General features: G+C 58.0%; 2 protein-coding genes across 2 annotated transcripts; one reads left to right on the plus strand and one right to left on the minus strand.

The window, feature by feature from the left end:
* Window positions 1-3,973: 3,973 nt before the first annotated feature.
* Window positions 3,974-7,105, plus strand: GGS23DRAFT_593507 (uncharacterized protein; the record flags this gene model as incomplete). Its single annotated transcript, XM_051518041.1, has 5 exons — window positions 3,974-4,208; window positions 4,272-5,797; window positions 5,856-5,943; window positions 6,051-6,725; window positions 6,846-7,105. 5 exons carry the CDS (start codon window positions 3,974-3,976, stop codon window positions 7,103-7,105), a joined length of 2,784 nt encoding a protein of 927 aa, XP_051375481.1.
* Window positions 7,106-7,235: 130 nt separating this feature from the next.
* GGS23DRAFT_288138 (uncharacterized protein) lies at window positions 7,236-7,993 on the minus strand. The gene is made up of 2 exons (XM_051512616.1): window positions 7,605-7,993; window positions 7,236-7,545 (listed from the first exon to the last, which is right to left on the minus strand). Exons 1-2 carry the CDS (start codon window positions 7,822-7,824, stop codon window positions 7,367-7,369), a joined length of 399 nt encoding a protein of 132 aa, XP_051375482.1. The 5' UTR covers window positions 7,825-7,993; the 3' UTR covers window positions 7,236-7,366.
* Window positions 7,994-15,502: the final 7,509 nt, after the last annotated feature.

Here is a 15,502-nt window from a genome sequence, read left to right on the forward strand (position 1 = left end):
GACTCGTCGTAATCAGGCTACTCGACCGCCTGTGTTGATCGTAAGGCACGGGTATTGTGTCCCCAAGCTTCGCCCTGGGCTGTGAAACCCCAGCAGGTGAGAAAAGTGATCGGCGGGGAACCATGTAGAATGGAATGCTCCGCCGGAGGATTGTCGTGCCATGTACGCACCAGGTGAACCGACCTAGCCCCTCCTCCTTATCAGTATAGATACCTACTTGCTAAGGATTACACCGTATGGAGCGACACAGCGACCATGTATGGCCCGCCTTCATTGCATCGAGGTAGTCTTAGATAGTGTCGTTGCGTTGGCCCGCTGAATGGGCCGAACGTCGCGGCCAAAAGGAGATAAGTAGATAGAGATACCTACATGGTAAGCCGCAGGACGGACACGTGGAGTAAATAATACCTGCCCGACAATTGCAACGATGATAGCAATAACAACAACAATAAGCAGCAAGGTAAGGCCTCGAGTGCGACAAACCCGTGTCAGGGTCTGGGCAGCAAGCCAGCAGCCGCAAGGATCGCCCTCGACCTGGATACCCCTACGAAGACCATATTAGGTACGTCCCGAGAATTCGTCAATCCTTGTTGAACGTCTGGGAGGACGCCTCGCATAACAAGGCCATGGCATGCTGGGAATTGAGAGACGGGTGCCTTCATCTATACCCCCAGGGGCTGCGATACCCGCCACGTGAAGGTCGTGGTCCGCTGGCAGGAGACCCGGCGGGGGTTTGATGGCTTCGTCCTGCTTGCTGCATGGCAAGTTGTCTAAGTGACACTTCGCGTTTGCTGTGCCCGCGCTACCGGTGCTTCTAATGCTTCTAGACGTCTCAAGACATGGGCCGAGAGAAGAAGAGGAATAGGCGGAAGGATGGGGAACCCGGGCCTGGACGAAATCGCTTTATTCCCGTCTAGCCTGCCTAGCAAACTGAGCGGACCGACCTAGTCGGCGACGATGACCAGACTTTGGATGCGTTAGGATGATGGAAAAGGGACACGAAAAAAAAGGCTTGCCGAAAAAAGGAAGTGGAAAAAGGGCTCAGTTAGGAAGGAAGGGTGAGACCGGCCTCGTCCGATGAGATTGGGGGAGGGAAGAGAAAAAGGAAAAGGGATAAGAGAGAAAGAGAGAGAGAGAGAGACAGGGCGAAGGCGAAATTACCGCAGCTGGACATTCTCGACGAGGCATATGCAAAGCGCGCACCCATCTTCAGCTCTCGAGGCACTAGCTGGACCTGACCGCCTAACTTGAAAACGCACGATGGTGTTCAGCTCTGGGACTACGGGACACCAATGCGACCCTGGAAAAGGAGGGAGAGAAAAACACCTCAACTCAGATCGGCCTGCGCTGGTGGCCGCCATTCGCTCTGAGATCACGTTCTTAACAGAGGCTGCGAGCCCGACGCCATCGTACGCCCATAAGCACGCCTACCTGTTGTGGCCCGCCCTATTTTCCATCTCTCTACCCAGTTTGCGCACTGGCTAGCTGCGTGTGGAGAGGGACGTTGGAACATGCGTGATCTGATCCGAGCTACCAATACACCGAAACAACGCCCTGGTCCTGCCGCCAGCCCGCTCCCGCATTCCTCCAATCTAGGAATTGGAGAAAACTCCCCTTTCCTGGACTCCCTCCCGTGTCGACGGCGATTTCTAGATTGGGCCGAGAGCGGATGGCGTGCCGGCCTCGTAGCAACCAGCCATCCACCATCACCGCTCCGTCCTCACCACCTACTCCCAGCTTGCTACTACACCGCTGATGATAATGCGGTACTGGCGTTACGCAGGCGAACCCCGCCTGTCTGTCGGCCCTGGTTTAGAGTAGTTAGTGCAGAATCTCTCTGGCGTCTTCCGGGCCTGTATCGGGCTACGTGCCTCGTGTCTTGTGCTGCGATCGCTGGGCAGGGGGTGGGGGAGGGGAGGAGGGGAAATTCTTACAGAATCCAGGGTGTCGAGGCTAGTACATGCTCAACAAGGGTCAGTCAGAGCGAAGAAGTCCCTGGGAGAGGCTCTGCAGGTTTTGATTCGTCCCAGCTCCTGTCTAGGACCCGGTGGATGTGCATTTGCCGGTGGTGTGTTGACTCCGATCCATCGTGGACCCTGTCGCGCTCTCTGCTACCTTCCGCCCTCTACGCAGTGCATATCATCCATACGCTATGTAGGTATACGCTGCTGCTATGCTCTACCTACCACGAGAATGCTACGTGTGTCGTATGTACGATACCCCAGCCTGCTCTTCGCACATGCCCAGGCATATACCTACATGCCTACATACATGCAACCCCGAGGGTCATTTCCAGCCTGCCGGAAATCGGCTATCAGCGTCGAGGGTCCTGGGCTCGACCCTGGAATGTGCATACGATGATATCGGAGGCTTAGGCTGTCGATGAAAAAGACCCTGGCCCGCCTTATCATTGGCCGTCTCCCGGATTATGGCCGAGGTTAGACAGGTTCTGTCACGCCCGATGTCCCCCAGACAAAAACACACGGTTGGCTTTTCCTCGCGGGATCTCGATGAAGCAGGTGGCAGACACTGTGACGTGACCTGACGATCAACGCCGCGGGCGGTATAGCTGCTGCGACTTGCTGCTGGACCTGAGTTGGCGCCGTCAGCTACCTGTCAGTGCGTCGTTACTACGTCTATGTATCGTTACTACGTGCTTACCTACCTCTCTTCTTACCTTACTCACCCGCATCGCCCACATAATACCCACATACCCACATACCCACATACAGAACTACACTACGCACATCCCTACAGACAGACAAGACAGAGAGACCGAGACAGACAGACAGACAGACAGACAGACAGACAGACAGACGTGGTAGTGCCGCATAGCACAGCCTCACCCGGCTGAATTCCCATACTAGGTGCGGGCGCAGCCTCTCTTGATCCCTCTCGAACCCTGACGGACTCGTCGTGTCGAGACACTCGGCTGGGGCGCCTCTCATTCGCCCCGCGTCGGCTGGCCAGGTGGTCCCTCAATTGTGATGGCAATCTCGACAGCTGCCCGTTCGCGAGATGGGATTCGCGAGCGACCCCGTAGTAGGCGGTTCCTCGTTGTGGATAGAGAGGGCAGCAGTACGGTTAGCGTGTCCCAAACACGCCAGTGGATTGTATGGATCGCCCCCTGTCAGCGTCGTCTAGCCGGGGTGACTACAGACGAGGGGGGCTTTCTACGGGGCATACATACAGATGTACACACACACGCAGCAAGCCCTACAACCAATCATGGCCTCAACGAGAGGCGACGCTAGACTTCGATGGTCGACGAGGACATGGAGCACAGGCACCCTGAAGGTCCGCGCAAGCCAGGGTCACGACATACTAGGTATGTATATGGAGGTTATGGAGGTGTTGTGTGTGTATGTGTGAGCGCTGCTCCCCCAAAGGCGCCACCACTCGACCCCGTCCCCCATTGCCTGCCATGCCCCTAAGCAATCAGTGATACCTTACGTGGGAGCCGCTGCAAACAGCGACGTCGGGTTGGTTCAGCCTTGATGTCTTGTCCTCGTCTGTGCCGTGTGGTAATTTTCAAATCCCATCCCCTTCACCCTTACTCGTCCTCTTTCTCTTTTCTCTCCTCTCCGTCTCTCTCTCTCTCTCTCTCTCCCTCCCCCTCTCCTTCTCTCTCACCTACTCTCTCTGCTTCTCCCCCTGTGCCTCATACACACGCACGCACGCACGCACACTTCTCTCTCGCCGTCTCCAACCCGCAGCATGTCTCACTCTGCTTCGGCTCATCGACGTTGTTGCGTGACCTGAACAGAGACTGCAACGAGGGCTGACGGGAGTGCCCCGACCTGTCGGATTCCCAGCCGCTCCACTCACCCCTCAATTCTTAGGTAGTAGTATACCAAGGTTAAGAACTGCTTGGCTTTCTCTTGTCGACCTCGACAAGTCGATCGAGACAAGACACATTGCCGTGCAAGGCTGGTCGATACGTACCAATTGCCCACCAAACGTACTTGCTGCCATGGCGGACGAAGTCGAGCGGCTTGCGACCGCGCCCTTCAGGGAGATCATCGAGAAGGGCAGGACGGCGATTGAAAATGCGCCGCACGCTGACGAGGAGACGTCGCCGCTTATGGTCAAGGTGGCGCAGAGTCTAGTGAGGGAGGGCGAGCGGGCGCTGAAGCGAATCGAGCCGCTCTGCACGAAGAACTACGAGGACTACGGCGTTAACTTTGTCGATGCGATGAAAGAGAATGGTAAGGCTCGCCCCTGTCGTCGTGTCGAGTCGAGAGCTGTAAATTGATCCCCCCGCGCACCAGATGAAATCGCGCAGTACCGATCCGAGCTGGAGAACCTCCTGTGGGACTTTGACGAGTATGTCGAGCCGGGCGAATTCGACCCCGCCAAGTTCGAGGAGTTGCAGAAGGCCTCGAGGTGGGCAGCACCCAAGATCGTGGATATACTCAAGCGGATGAAATTGGTAGCTCCCGCGCCGACGTCCGCCCAGTCCTCGAGAGCGGCGTCCACCGCGGCTGACCGCAGCAGCAACTCGCACCACGAGCAGAACCAGAACCAAACAAGTATTATCGTCGACCCTCCGGCACCTAGCCCGACGGAGAAGCTGATGGCGGAGACAGAGCAGCTAAGCAAGATGATGGGAGCCCTGGCTGGTCCCGACGAAGGCCTGGAGGCGAACCTACCCCCGCTGTCTACGAGCGACCAAGATCGAGCCCGCTCCCGCCACTCCGACGTGTCTAATATGACTTCGGAACTCCCACCGAGACCACCCTCTACCGACCCGTGGCAGCTCGGCGCCGTCCCGCCCGTCAGTCCCGTGGACCATCCCGGAGAAGCAGACCGGTGGGAGCGCCGTCCCCTGGTGCCGAGCGACTCCCCAACGATCCCTCAAGTACAACCGGCCAGTCCTTTCGGCATGCCGGTGCACCCGCTGCGTATCCGCTCGAGGGCCGACGACCCTCCCCATCAGGTTCAGAGGGACGACGATGACCGGCAGATGCGCGCGGCTTCGCGAAGCCTCGGGACGGCTAGTGATGGATCTCGGTCTCCCGGGAAGAGCAATCGTTGGACTAACTCTACGCAGGGTTCCATCCCGAGGTCGTACCCCGGCTTCGCCTCTGCGAGCCGATCTCCTCCTAGTAACGAGGGTATCGGGTGGTCGGGGCCGATTCACGACCCGTCGACCAGCCGGTCGCCCTCGGATACGTCGTCCGTGATCGGACACACGCCCTCTATTCCTGAGAACACTGCTGTCGTCAGTCCGCCGCCCCAGACTAGCCTCCCTAGTATCCCCAACTTCCCGCCGAGGCAGACCTCTCTAGCGAAGCAGGCCAGCATCCGCCATTCGTCCCGCCACCCGTCGACGGAATCGATCAACAGCTCCGTCTTCGACGTGGTCGATTGCATGAGTGCCACGAGCCCCATCAACCCCACCGCGAAGAGGAATTCGCTGCCGTTCGCGGAGCCGACGAGTCCGGTACCCCAGCAAGCGCCCGAGTACTCTGTGCATCTACCCCCGTATCCCCGCCCCGGGACGGAGACCAACAGGTCTTCGGGCGCTGCCACGTTCACCAACTATTCCACCTCTACGCTTACCGCCCGCCTCGCGTCGCCGACCCCTCACTTTCACCAAGCCGTCGACGAGGGCCTAATCCCGGTCGACACGGAGCACCCGATGCCGGAGGAGCCGGCGCCGGCGCCGGCGCGGGAACCGGACTGCACGATCAGCCCCTCCAGCTCTTTCTACAAGCTGAAGGGCTTCTGCCGGGGCGCTGAAGAAGTCATGCAGGGCCGCCTCGGCTTCAAGAAGATCAAGAGGCCCGTCGGCGTAAGTGTCACTATAGCCGACGGAGACGTGTCGAACGGCCAACTGATCAGGATAGCAGGGGTTTTCTATGGCTGTCGTAGCAAAATGCAACCATTGCCTGTTCGAGATCGACTTCAAGCAGGTAGAACAGGATCTGCATAACGACTGTAAGAGACCCCTCCCCTCCCCTCCCCTTTTCCCGTCTGTAAAGGTCTTCCTTGGTCACCGCCCCCCTTCTACGTGCCGCACCAATCTCACCTTGCGTCATCCCCAGCTTCCGGCAGCTTCACCTCCAACACCATCGGGTTCCGGCTGCGGATCCTCCAGAAGAGCCACCTGCAGATCCGGCACGTGGAGGAGCAGCTCTACGGGTGCCTGTTCTGCATCCAAGAGGGGCGGACGACGGAGGAGAGCGACGCGACCGTGTTCTTCAACCAGAGCCAGCTGTTCGCGCACATGGCACGGCACCCGCGACCGCTGCCGCGGGTGCCCGGGATCACGGTGGTCGAGACGGCCGAGATCCCGCCGGCGTTCCAGGACAACTTCGACCTGCACTTCGGGCAGCAGCCGGCGCCGTCGGTGATGGCCGGGCTCGCGCGCGAGCTGGCGCGGCTGCCGGCCGGGGTGGCGACGGAGACGCGCAAGATCCAGAACGGCGTGCTGCGGTCGCCGCCGGGCCGCGACACAGCGCTGCACTTCGCCGTCGGCGCGCGCATCGTCGGTATCGAGTTCCCGGCCAAGTACGACGGCAAGTGGGGCATCGGCTGGCACGACGGCGTCCGCGCCGCCTTCGAGGCCGACTCCGTCCTCGTCGACCCGCCCCCCAAGCTCGAGATCAAGATGCAGGGCACGAGCAACACCCAGGCCGTCGCCCGCTGGAAGTGGAGCCTGAAGGGCGACGAGAAGTGGCTCAAGTTCGACAAGGGGGACGTCATCAAGAACATCGGCTGTAAGTATCTCTCCCTCTCTCTCCCCTCTCCCCTCCCTCTAGATATATATATATATATACATCCGGCAGTCCCCTCCGCGAGACGAGAGAAGCTTGCTAACACCGCGCGTTCTGCCGCAGGGGCGTACCGCGAGCACTGGTGCTGGTCCGGCACGACGTCGAAGGGGTGGGGTATCTTCCCGCAGTCGCACCTGGACCCGAATTCGATCCGCACGGTGCAGCCGGGCGACGGCGCGAGCGTCTCAAGCGCCGAGAAGAAGGGCCCGCTGTGGTTCCCGCTCTCGTCCCTCCGCAAGAACGCCGACCGCAGGCTCGCCCCCTTCGCCGCCGTCGCCCCCGCCGACCCATCCCCCGTCCCGAGCCGAGCCGGCGTCTACTAACTGAGCCCACCCCCCCCCGCCCCGCCCCCTCTTTCTTCCTCCTTCCCCCGTCTCCCTGCCCACGCCCGCACGCGCGCGGCATCTCGTAGCGCCGCGCCGGGGGCGCTGTTTCGGCACGCGCCGCCGGGGCAGTCCTCGCGGCATCTACTGTCGAGTTGCATGCTCTGCATCGCCGTAGCGAGAGCCGTATAAGCCTCGAGCTCCGAGCCGGGAGACCTGGCCACCTGCATTTTCCCTAGCGACGTAACTCTTTCTTGCGGTTTATTGGGCTGGCTGGCATGGTATGACATGATGTGTGTTACTTGGCATATACCCCCTTTCGGTTTTCACTTTTCTCGTGTTCTTTGTTTTGTTTAGTTTAGTTTGCCCGGTCCCAGGGCTCCGGCGGCGGCTTCTTCCCACGTGGGATCTTCGGCATCGAGCAAGCGGGCGTGTCAAGTCTGGGCATATGGCAATCAGGATAACGCTGTACTCACGCTAGGAGAGCCGGGCGACTGACTACTTACTCGTCGACCTGCCCCGGCTCCTGTCGAGCGGCCTCTCTCGCAGGAAAAAAAAAAACACATAGATAGGCTGTATAGATTAGCGAACCGTGCTACGTCGTCGTCGGCTACCCTGCTGAGGGTTGACGTGAGTAGCATGGCCGTGCATAGACAGACTAGCAGTATCCAGCTTATAGGGCCTCTCCGGTTCGAGATGCTTCTACTTTCATGCGTCATAGTAATATCGCGATTCGAGGACGCCGAATTAGTCTTTCGCGCACTGGCGGAATAAAAACACACGAAGTGCTGCAGCACCGAATCTCGCGTGTTTCTGGCTGAAGTCGAACCTTCCGGCTTACCTACCAGCCTACAGTCGATGCCTAGATGATACCCCCCCCGCTAGTTTACTAGTGTGCGTATGGTAGAGCAGCAGGACAGGGCGTGATCGCCGGACTACCGGGATAAACTGCTCCCTTTCCGACCCTACGCGGTTGATCCCGCCGCCGGCGCCGCCACTTTCCTACCAGCGGGAAACCGACGTGAGAGGGGATGGACGTGACAAGCTGGGTGGGGAGGTTACCGGGACCGAGGGGGTAGCATTACCGGCTCTTGGCGACAATAATTACAGCGGTGGCTAGAGAAAATGGACATGGTGGCGTGTGGTGCGGTTAAGCAAGGCGGGCATCTAAGGTTGCCACATATTATTGTTTCGGGGCGTAGCGGCGGCGCGGGTAAGGCGGGGGGGGGGGGGGAAGGGAGCGTGCGGAACGGGCCGGGGGTGTGTCTGCGGAAGGGGTGGCGCGACGGCGGTCTAAGAGGTCAGAGAGGAGAGGAGCGCGCAGGGGGGGGAGGCGGCGCGCCTGTGGGGTCTGAAGTGAGGAGGAGGAGGAGGAGGAGAAATAGAAGGGGTCGGAGGAATTAGGAGGGGTACTGGCAATATTAACAAGGCTACCCATTCGTCCCCGGTTGCCATACGGGAGTTGAAGACGACGGGGACGACACAGCACGCGCGCGTGATACTCCGCGGTGGGGTGGTGTGGTAAGCGCCGATGGCAACGTAGCAGCTCCGCAAGCGTACGCACGCGTGCGCATACATACCTATGTGCTTACTCCTCTTATGTCCGGTGTTGGCGATTTATGTGAGCAAGCCTCGCCGTCGTCTCGCCGAGGGGTCTTCTTGGCCGCCGGCGCCACACCGAGGTTGTGTGCAGCGCCGACGAGCGCAGAGCGCAAGTCCAGGCAGCCTTCCCGATCCATCCGCAGAACCTACGTGCACACGCACACGAGGCTCCCTTACCGCTCGAGGAAAGACCGCAGTGGCCAGCGATGGAAATTAGGATCGACCCGACGGCCATACATCTGTGCGATGCCACGAGCGAAATGGCAGTGTGCTCGTGCGACGCGAGGCACGAGTCGAGAGCGAGGCGGCATTACTCCACGAGGCATACCGTCTTCCCGGGATATGAGAGGATGGCGGCGCTGCCTGTCCTCCAAGGAACCTACACGAGTCCGGGGGACCAGTCGATGGAGTCGAGGGAGTGAGACGATGAAACGGCGCGCGCTGGAGCCTGCCGACGCCTCCAACGCAAATTAGAGCCCTCCCCAAAGCGGACAACGATGTAGCCTCCCTGCAGTATCCGGCTGCCGGCGTTGGGGGAGAAAGGATGCAAGCGCATCTCGCTAACTTGCCCATTTCCTTTTATCGCCGCCACGATCGCCGATGGAGGCTTTGTTCGACGAGCGTGCCGGGAACTGGGTAGGTAGGTAGGTAGCGCTAAGACGGTGCGCCCACGGCGATAAGGGGGGGGGGATCGCGATGAGCAAGAAGGAATACAAAGAAGACCAAGAGTCGGTCTTCCTTTGTGAGGCCAATTAGCCGACACGTGGCGCGCGCCGTGGTTCGTCTACCCGGTCAGTCTGGTCACTCCAAGGGAGCACGGACGAGGCCCGCCACGTGTGATGCCTGCATTTGGCGCGGTTGGTCTGGTCTTGTCCAGTTTCCTCGAATTAGCCGCAGCCTGGAGGATCCATCTGCTCCCGTCTCCAAGACAGGAGAGGGTGGAAAAGGGGAAGGGAACAGGCGGAGGTTTCCGTATGGGTTTACCTGGGATGAGGCGAAGAAGGGAGAGGGAGGGTGAGCCATACGGGTGCCTACCTCCTACTACTTAATGTACGAATATGCACGAACGTGCGAGGCGAGGGTGCAACCCAATAATTACCTACCTACCTTACCGTGCCCTGTTATCATCTCCCAGCCTCCCTCTCCTGCGGTGATGAGTGAAATGCGAATGCGAGAATGGGAGAAGAGGGACGTGGGAGGGGCCCTGGACCGCTCGGGCCAGTTCGAGAGCCCCGAGCTGAGTGTCCGAGCCGAGTATTATTTCCTCTTTTCGCCGTATTGTTGGAGCGTCAGGACTTCTTGACGGAGGATAAAAACAAGGTATGTCTGCATTGCCGCCACATCGCATAGTACAGCACGATGGAGACAGCATCAATAAATAGATCATACATGCACGTCCTGTAGGGCTGTATCCTGGTGGGAACCTGCCAATATATAGCTTGCCACGGCAATCCTACGGGATTGAGAACGGAGGGGCCGGGCGGATGAAACACTGCTTCTCTTTCTCTCTCGTGCAAGACATAGATGGCTCGCATCGTCATCGTCATCTTCTGCTTTGGCAAGGTTTCTGAGAATACTGTACCTTACTCGGAATCAGGCCAACTGTGTTGGTATAATACACGGTTGTGCAGAAGGGTTGGGCCGTCTATGCATTCTACCTGCTTCCGCGCCTCTACAGTTGGGCACATGCACGTCTGCACGCTACTAAACAGAGAAATGCGTTCTTGCCAACGCCACGAAGAAGCAGAGGCGGAGGCGCGAAGAGAGAGAACGCTGACACCATCACGTAGTGCCGAGTCTGCGGTAACCGAAGAGGAAGCTGGGCGATAAGCGACCATTCACTTTCGGTACCATGTTTACTGTATTCTCCAGAGAGGGGAATCGGCTTCGCGGCCCTTGTCAGCGATTAGGGTTCAGATGGGCCATCCGATCTAGACGTCGGCCGAACGTGGTTGACTTGGGGGTTCATCTGGGTGGTAGTCAGACAACCATTGGCGCTTCAGCTGACCGGCCGTGGTGCCCTCCCCCGGTCTAGGCTAGTGGTACTCCCTTTCTCTCTCTCTCTCCGGCGACTTGCGCTCGCTGACGATGAGAAGAAAGGCGCACGCGGTCGCACGCGTTGCTCTCATATAAAGAAGATCATCTCAGCCACGCGGCCGGCTTGGGGTGGCCTCAGGTACCGATACCTCAGGCGCCGGGGAGTCTTTGTGCGCGCGCGGACGCGTGAGACTAACATCGATAGGGCTCTCGGTGCCTCGCAGCAACGCACGTGGGCGTAAGTCTGACAAGGAGAGCCAGTAAGACACGGGAGAATCGCCAGGCGCGGTTCCGCGACAAGCGACAGCCTTCGCCCTTTTCTTTCTTTTTGGCAGGAAGAAAACATGCCACCGAGGGATTTCGACGTGCTGCTGGTTGCAAAAGTACCTATCGGATCAGCTGGATCAGTCAGGTAGAGGTCGAAACTACGGACCCAGCAGGTAGCAGGCTAGATGACTCCAATGAGGTTGTTGCAACTCGTAAGACACCTGTGGCAGACCGTGACTACTGTGTGCTACTACGTTAGGTAGCATGCTGCATGTGGATTCTATGCTCCGTGTCGCAGTCCTAGACATGAGTATATGTCCTCAGGCGAGCTTTTCATGCCATATGTCGGTGCTGGATAGATACGTCGAGTTAGGCTGCTGTGGACATGCATACATATACTACACAGTAATATAATAGTATGTAGTCGTGCATCATGCAGAATCGCTAGGTGACCGCTCCCTAGCTCGTTAGAAAAGTTGGACGCCCCCCACCCGTCGCTGGATCTCGATCAATCACGGCCGATGGTTCTAATTTCCGGCGACATCGCGCTATGATCCTAGACCTCCAGAGGATGAAGGGGACTTCCGCGGCGGACAGGGAGCAGTACGCAGGTTAGTCGGTGACCAAGTCTCCAGACCAGTCCTCTCTGCGCCGTCCAAACAAGTGGAAGGGAAAGATGGAGCGGTTCCTACGCCTTTTACCGTTGCCTCATCGCGAAGCCTTAAGAGGAGACTGACATATGCTCCAACGCTCCACCCCCGGCGGTGCCCCACACGTCGAAACCGTCACCGCCTTCGCGATGAGGGGCGAGTTCGGACAGTTCACGCTGCAGCAACATGATGATGCGATACAGGATGGATGGACGGATGGACGGATGCGCATACATAGGTATGAGTAGTTGCGCTCAAGAAATATCGAGGCCGCGAGGTCAATTGGTCCCTGCGCGGACGCTGACATGGACTGACCCCCCCCCCCCTTGTTGTCCCCTGCCGCCCTAATTATAGAAATCTGGTTGGTAGCGATGCTGTTGCGGGCTTGGAGGCGTTTCGTTGTATGGGTAAGTGGTGGGCGTGAGTGGGAGTAGGAGGGCGTAGGTGGGAGCAGGTGGTGGTAAGATAAAAGGTGCCTACACACGCAGGGTTAGGTACCTACACACCTGTAGGAGGCAGCCATCGCAGAGGACAGGTAGGTAGCATTGGCATGGCATAACCTAGGCGCAGGTGACGACGGGCGTATATGTACTCGCAGGAACCCAGTTCCGTGCCGTAGCGTTAGAGACGGGCAGGCTACCCATATATTGCAGTCCATACAAACGCGCCAGCCCAGACCTGGCTCGCATGCGCGTAGTGTAATAGCACTGCCCTATATGCATATGGTATATCTCCGTGGGCTAAAGCACATCATACCAAATAGATAATCTGGCCTCTCGTCCTCCCCGAACCAGAGCCATCTCCGGCCGGGGCGTCTTGTCAGTTGCAGGTCCCGGGACGCATGGGCATTGGTAGCCGGTGCGACTTGGTACCAAGTCGTATCACAACCTGGATTCGATTGGGCTTGGGGGGCCAATGGCCGAGGGCATACCTGGCCGTGCGGTACGTACGTACGTGTTTATGTAGCAACGTGCAAGTGTGTGTGGAAGTGGGCGTAACTGGTGTGTGTAAGTGAGATAGACAGACGTAGGTAGGTTGGCAGGTCGGCATGTAGGAGGCAGGCATGTATATAGGTGTGTTATTACGAGGTATATGATATGTGGTTTATACATACCTCCTAACCTACCTATGTACCTGCCTAGAGCGTATGCGGGTGATAGTATCGCGACGATACGAATCGACGATAACCGACCCAATGAGGTGGGCAAAGCGCCGGCGCGACTCGACAAGCCGCGGACAAGCTGCCTGATCTGTGCAAGTTGGATATGAAAAGAGACGGTTTATCACCCTGGCTATCGTCTTCGTTCCCAGCAACGGCAATGGTGGCAGCAAGCAGCAGCTCCATCCTCATTACTACTGCTACTGCTACCCCTCCGGCCGTCCTCTCGTCGTCCTTCCGAATGTGTCTGTAGATACATATCTGACCGGAGCCTGAACGAACCTATTCGAGTCGGCCTGCCGGATGGCGATAAGCACCATCAGATTTTCTAGGGAGGGTGTTGCGATTCGTAGATTGATAAGGCGGGTTGACCAGCGGCCGCTGCTGGTGCTGTCGCAACTCGCGGGGGAGCTCATCCCATCCTCAGGCTTATTACCTATAACAAAAAAAAAAACTTTGAGCACACACAGATATAATAGTACGCCCACGCCCACCCACGCCCACGTCCACACCCACGCCCACCGACAGCTCATGTGGGACCGGTTGCGGATGATTCTACACTGAGACCGGACACTATGATGTAGGTGGTAGACCAACCACAGGGATGTGCCTCCGCGTACGTAGTATATGTACATCTGTATGTATGAACATACCTTAGGTACCTAGGTACCTACCTTACCTACCTAAGGTAGGTACATAGCCATCTGTTGTCCACCGATTTCCCTATCAGTGCCCACGGCGCCCAGGAGAGGCCAGCTACCTGTGAGGCACGGCGTGACCTCCACTGCTGCCAATTGGAGGAAAGGAAAGGATATGCTACGCAGTAGGTGTGGCCTGCCTTCCCGGTTCACGTTAGGTACCGACCTCCTACCGTAGGCGCGCAGGTACTTAGGCAGGTAGGGATGTGCCAACGGAGAGGTGCTAATGCTAGGTACCTACACGTACATAATACGTGCTTGGGTGTAGGTACCTATAGGCAGGTGCTCGCATTCTGGCCGGAGGCAGTCCTGCGAGCTGTGGCATCCATTACGGGGCCTAGATGGCACAACCCGACACGGTGGGCGCCGCAGAGTGCTCCGAGCCTGCACACCTGCATCACGGATGTACGTATGTACATATGTATGGCGGGTTGTGAGCAGGTACCGTGTACACATGTACAGGTACGCCGCGATTCCATTTGCCAGCCTGTGTGTCCCCTGGTAGCAAACCCACCTTCGAGCCGACAAGGGTCTACAGCGATACCTCCCCCCCGGCACGCTAGGCGGAATTGCATACCGCCCAATCACCTGATGCTAACTCCGCGAACTGGTCGACACGTTCAGCCCCTCTCGGCCTTCGCTCGCAGCTTTTCGCTCGCAGCTTTTTGGGGAGAATTGGTGGGTGAAGTTTCGGTATGGGAGAACCACCGCTGGACCCTGTCCGCCCAGACCTTGCGCAAGAGGCAATTCGAGCATCATGATTGATTGATTGATTGATGGGCGCCTGGGTTGCATCGGATTCGTGCTTTGAGTAGATGACTGGCATCTTCCTGTCCGTCCTCGGTTGGTCTCTATCTCCTAGCCCGCTCTGGGTTCTCTTTTCCCTCTCTGCTTCCGAACGGTGGCACGCATCGAGAGCGAGCGACGCAACCGACAGCCTCGTCTGCCCAAATCCCGTCGACTTTTCTCCCCAGCCCGTTGATTGCCGTGACTGCGCACACCAGCATTTTTCCCGCACTCGCATTTCCCCTCAGTCCACCTCTCTTCCAGCGCAATCCGTCTTTTCCCTCGCCATTGTTGTCGCCAACGCCACCCGTCGACTATCCGACCGCTATCATCGCCGTTGTCGTCCGCGGTGAGAAGAACATCTGGGCTTGCGCGCGTTGACGGGTACTCGGTAAGTGATCGGACATATGATCCTCTTTATGCACCCACCCTCCTATGCCTTCTACGTCCACGCCAATCACTGCCTTTGCCAAACCCGGTGCTCGCATCTCTTGCTTGCGGTCTGGATACAGCTCTCGTCCTAATCCTGTCCCATACTATTCCCTCCTGTCCCATACTGTCCCATACGATGCCGTCCCATACATACATATACACATACCTGCATGTGCATACACGCCTACCCACACACGCGTATTTACTTCACCTCTGTTTGAAGACTGCGATATTGCACTATTATACATAAAGAGTGTAACGCTTTCCTGGTCCTCCCAATTTCTCCCCCTTCCCAAATATCGTCGTTGTGTGTGTACGTTGTTTCACTTCCCCTTTCCCTCTCCTTCTTCCCGCCTCTATCTTGCAGCCGCTGTCTCCCTCTAGCTGGGAGGTCGAGACCATCGCATTGTACGCCTACCCGCAGATTTCCCTGGCATACTCCCCCCCTCTCCCTCCCCTCACTCCATTACGTCGTCACACACACACACACACACACACACACACACACACACACACACACACACACATTAAGCAAGAAGCACGAAAAACAAGTCATATATAGGTCCGTGGGTCGGAACCTGGTCGGTAGCGTGGAGGCAGGGTTGGAATCAGAAACATTCGTGCCAGGGGAGAGAAATTGATCTCCGACTCCTTCTCGAACTCGTCTAAGGTCTATCGAGGGCGTGTAAGGTCGCTCGCTCGGACCAGCGGATTCTGTACCCTCACACCTCTCACTCACTCACCTCCCCTTGCTTGATCTTTCCTA

The sequence above is a fragment of the Durotheca rogersii genome (genome assembly GCF_024521655.1).
Source record: "Durotheca rogersii strain YMJ 92031201 chromosome Unknown GGS23scaffold_3, whole genome shotgun sequence".
Lineage (NCBI taxonomy): Eukaryota > Fungi > Ascomycota > Sordariomycetes > Xylariales > Xylariaceae > Durotheca > Durotheca rogersii.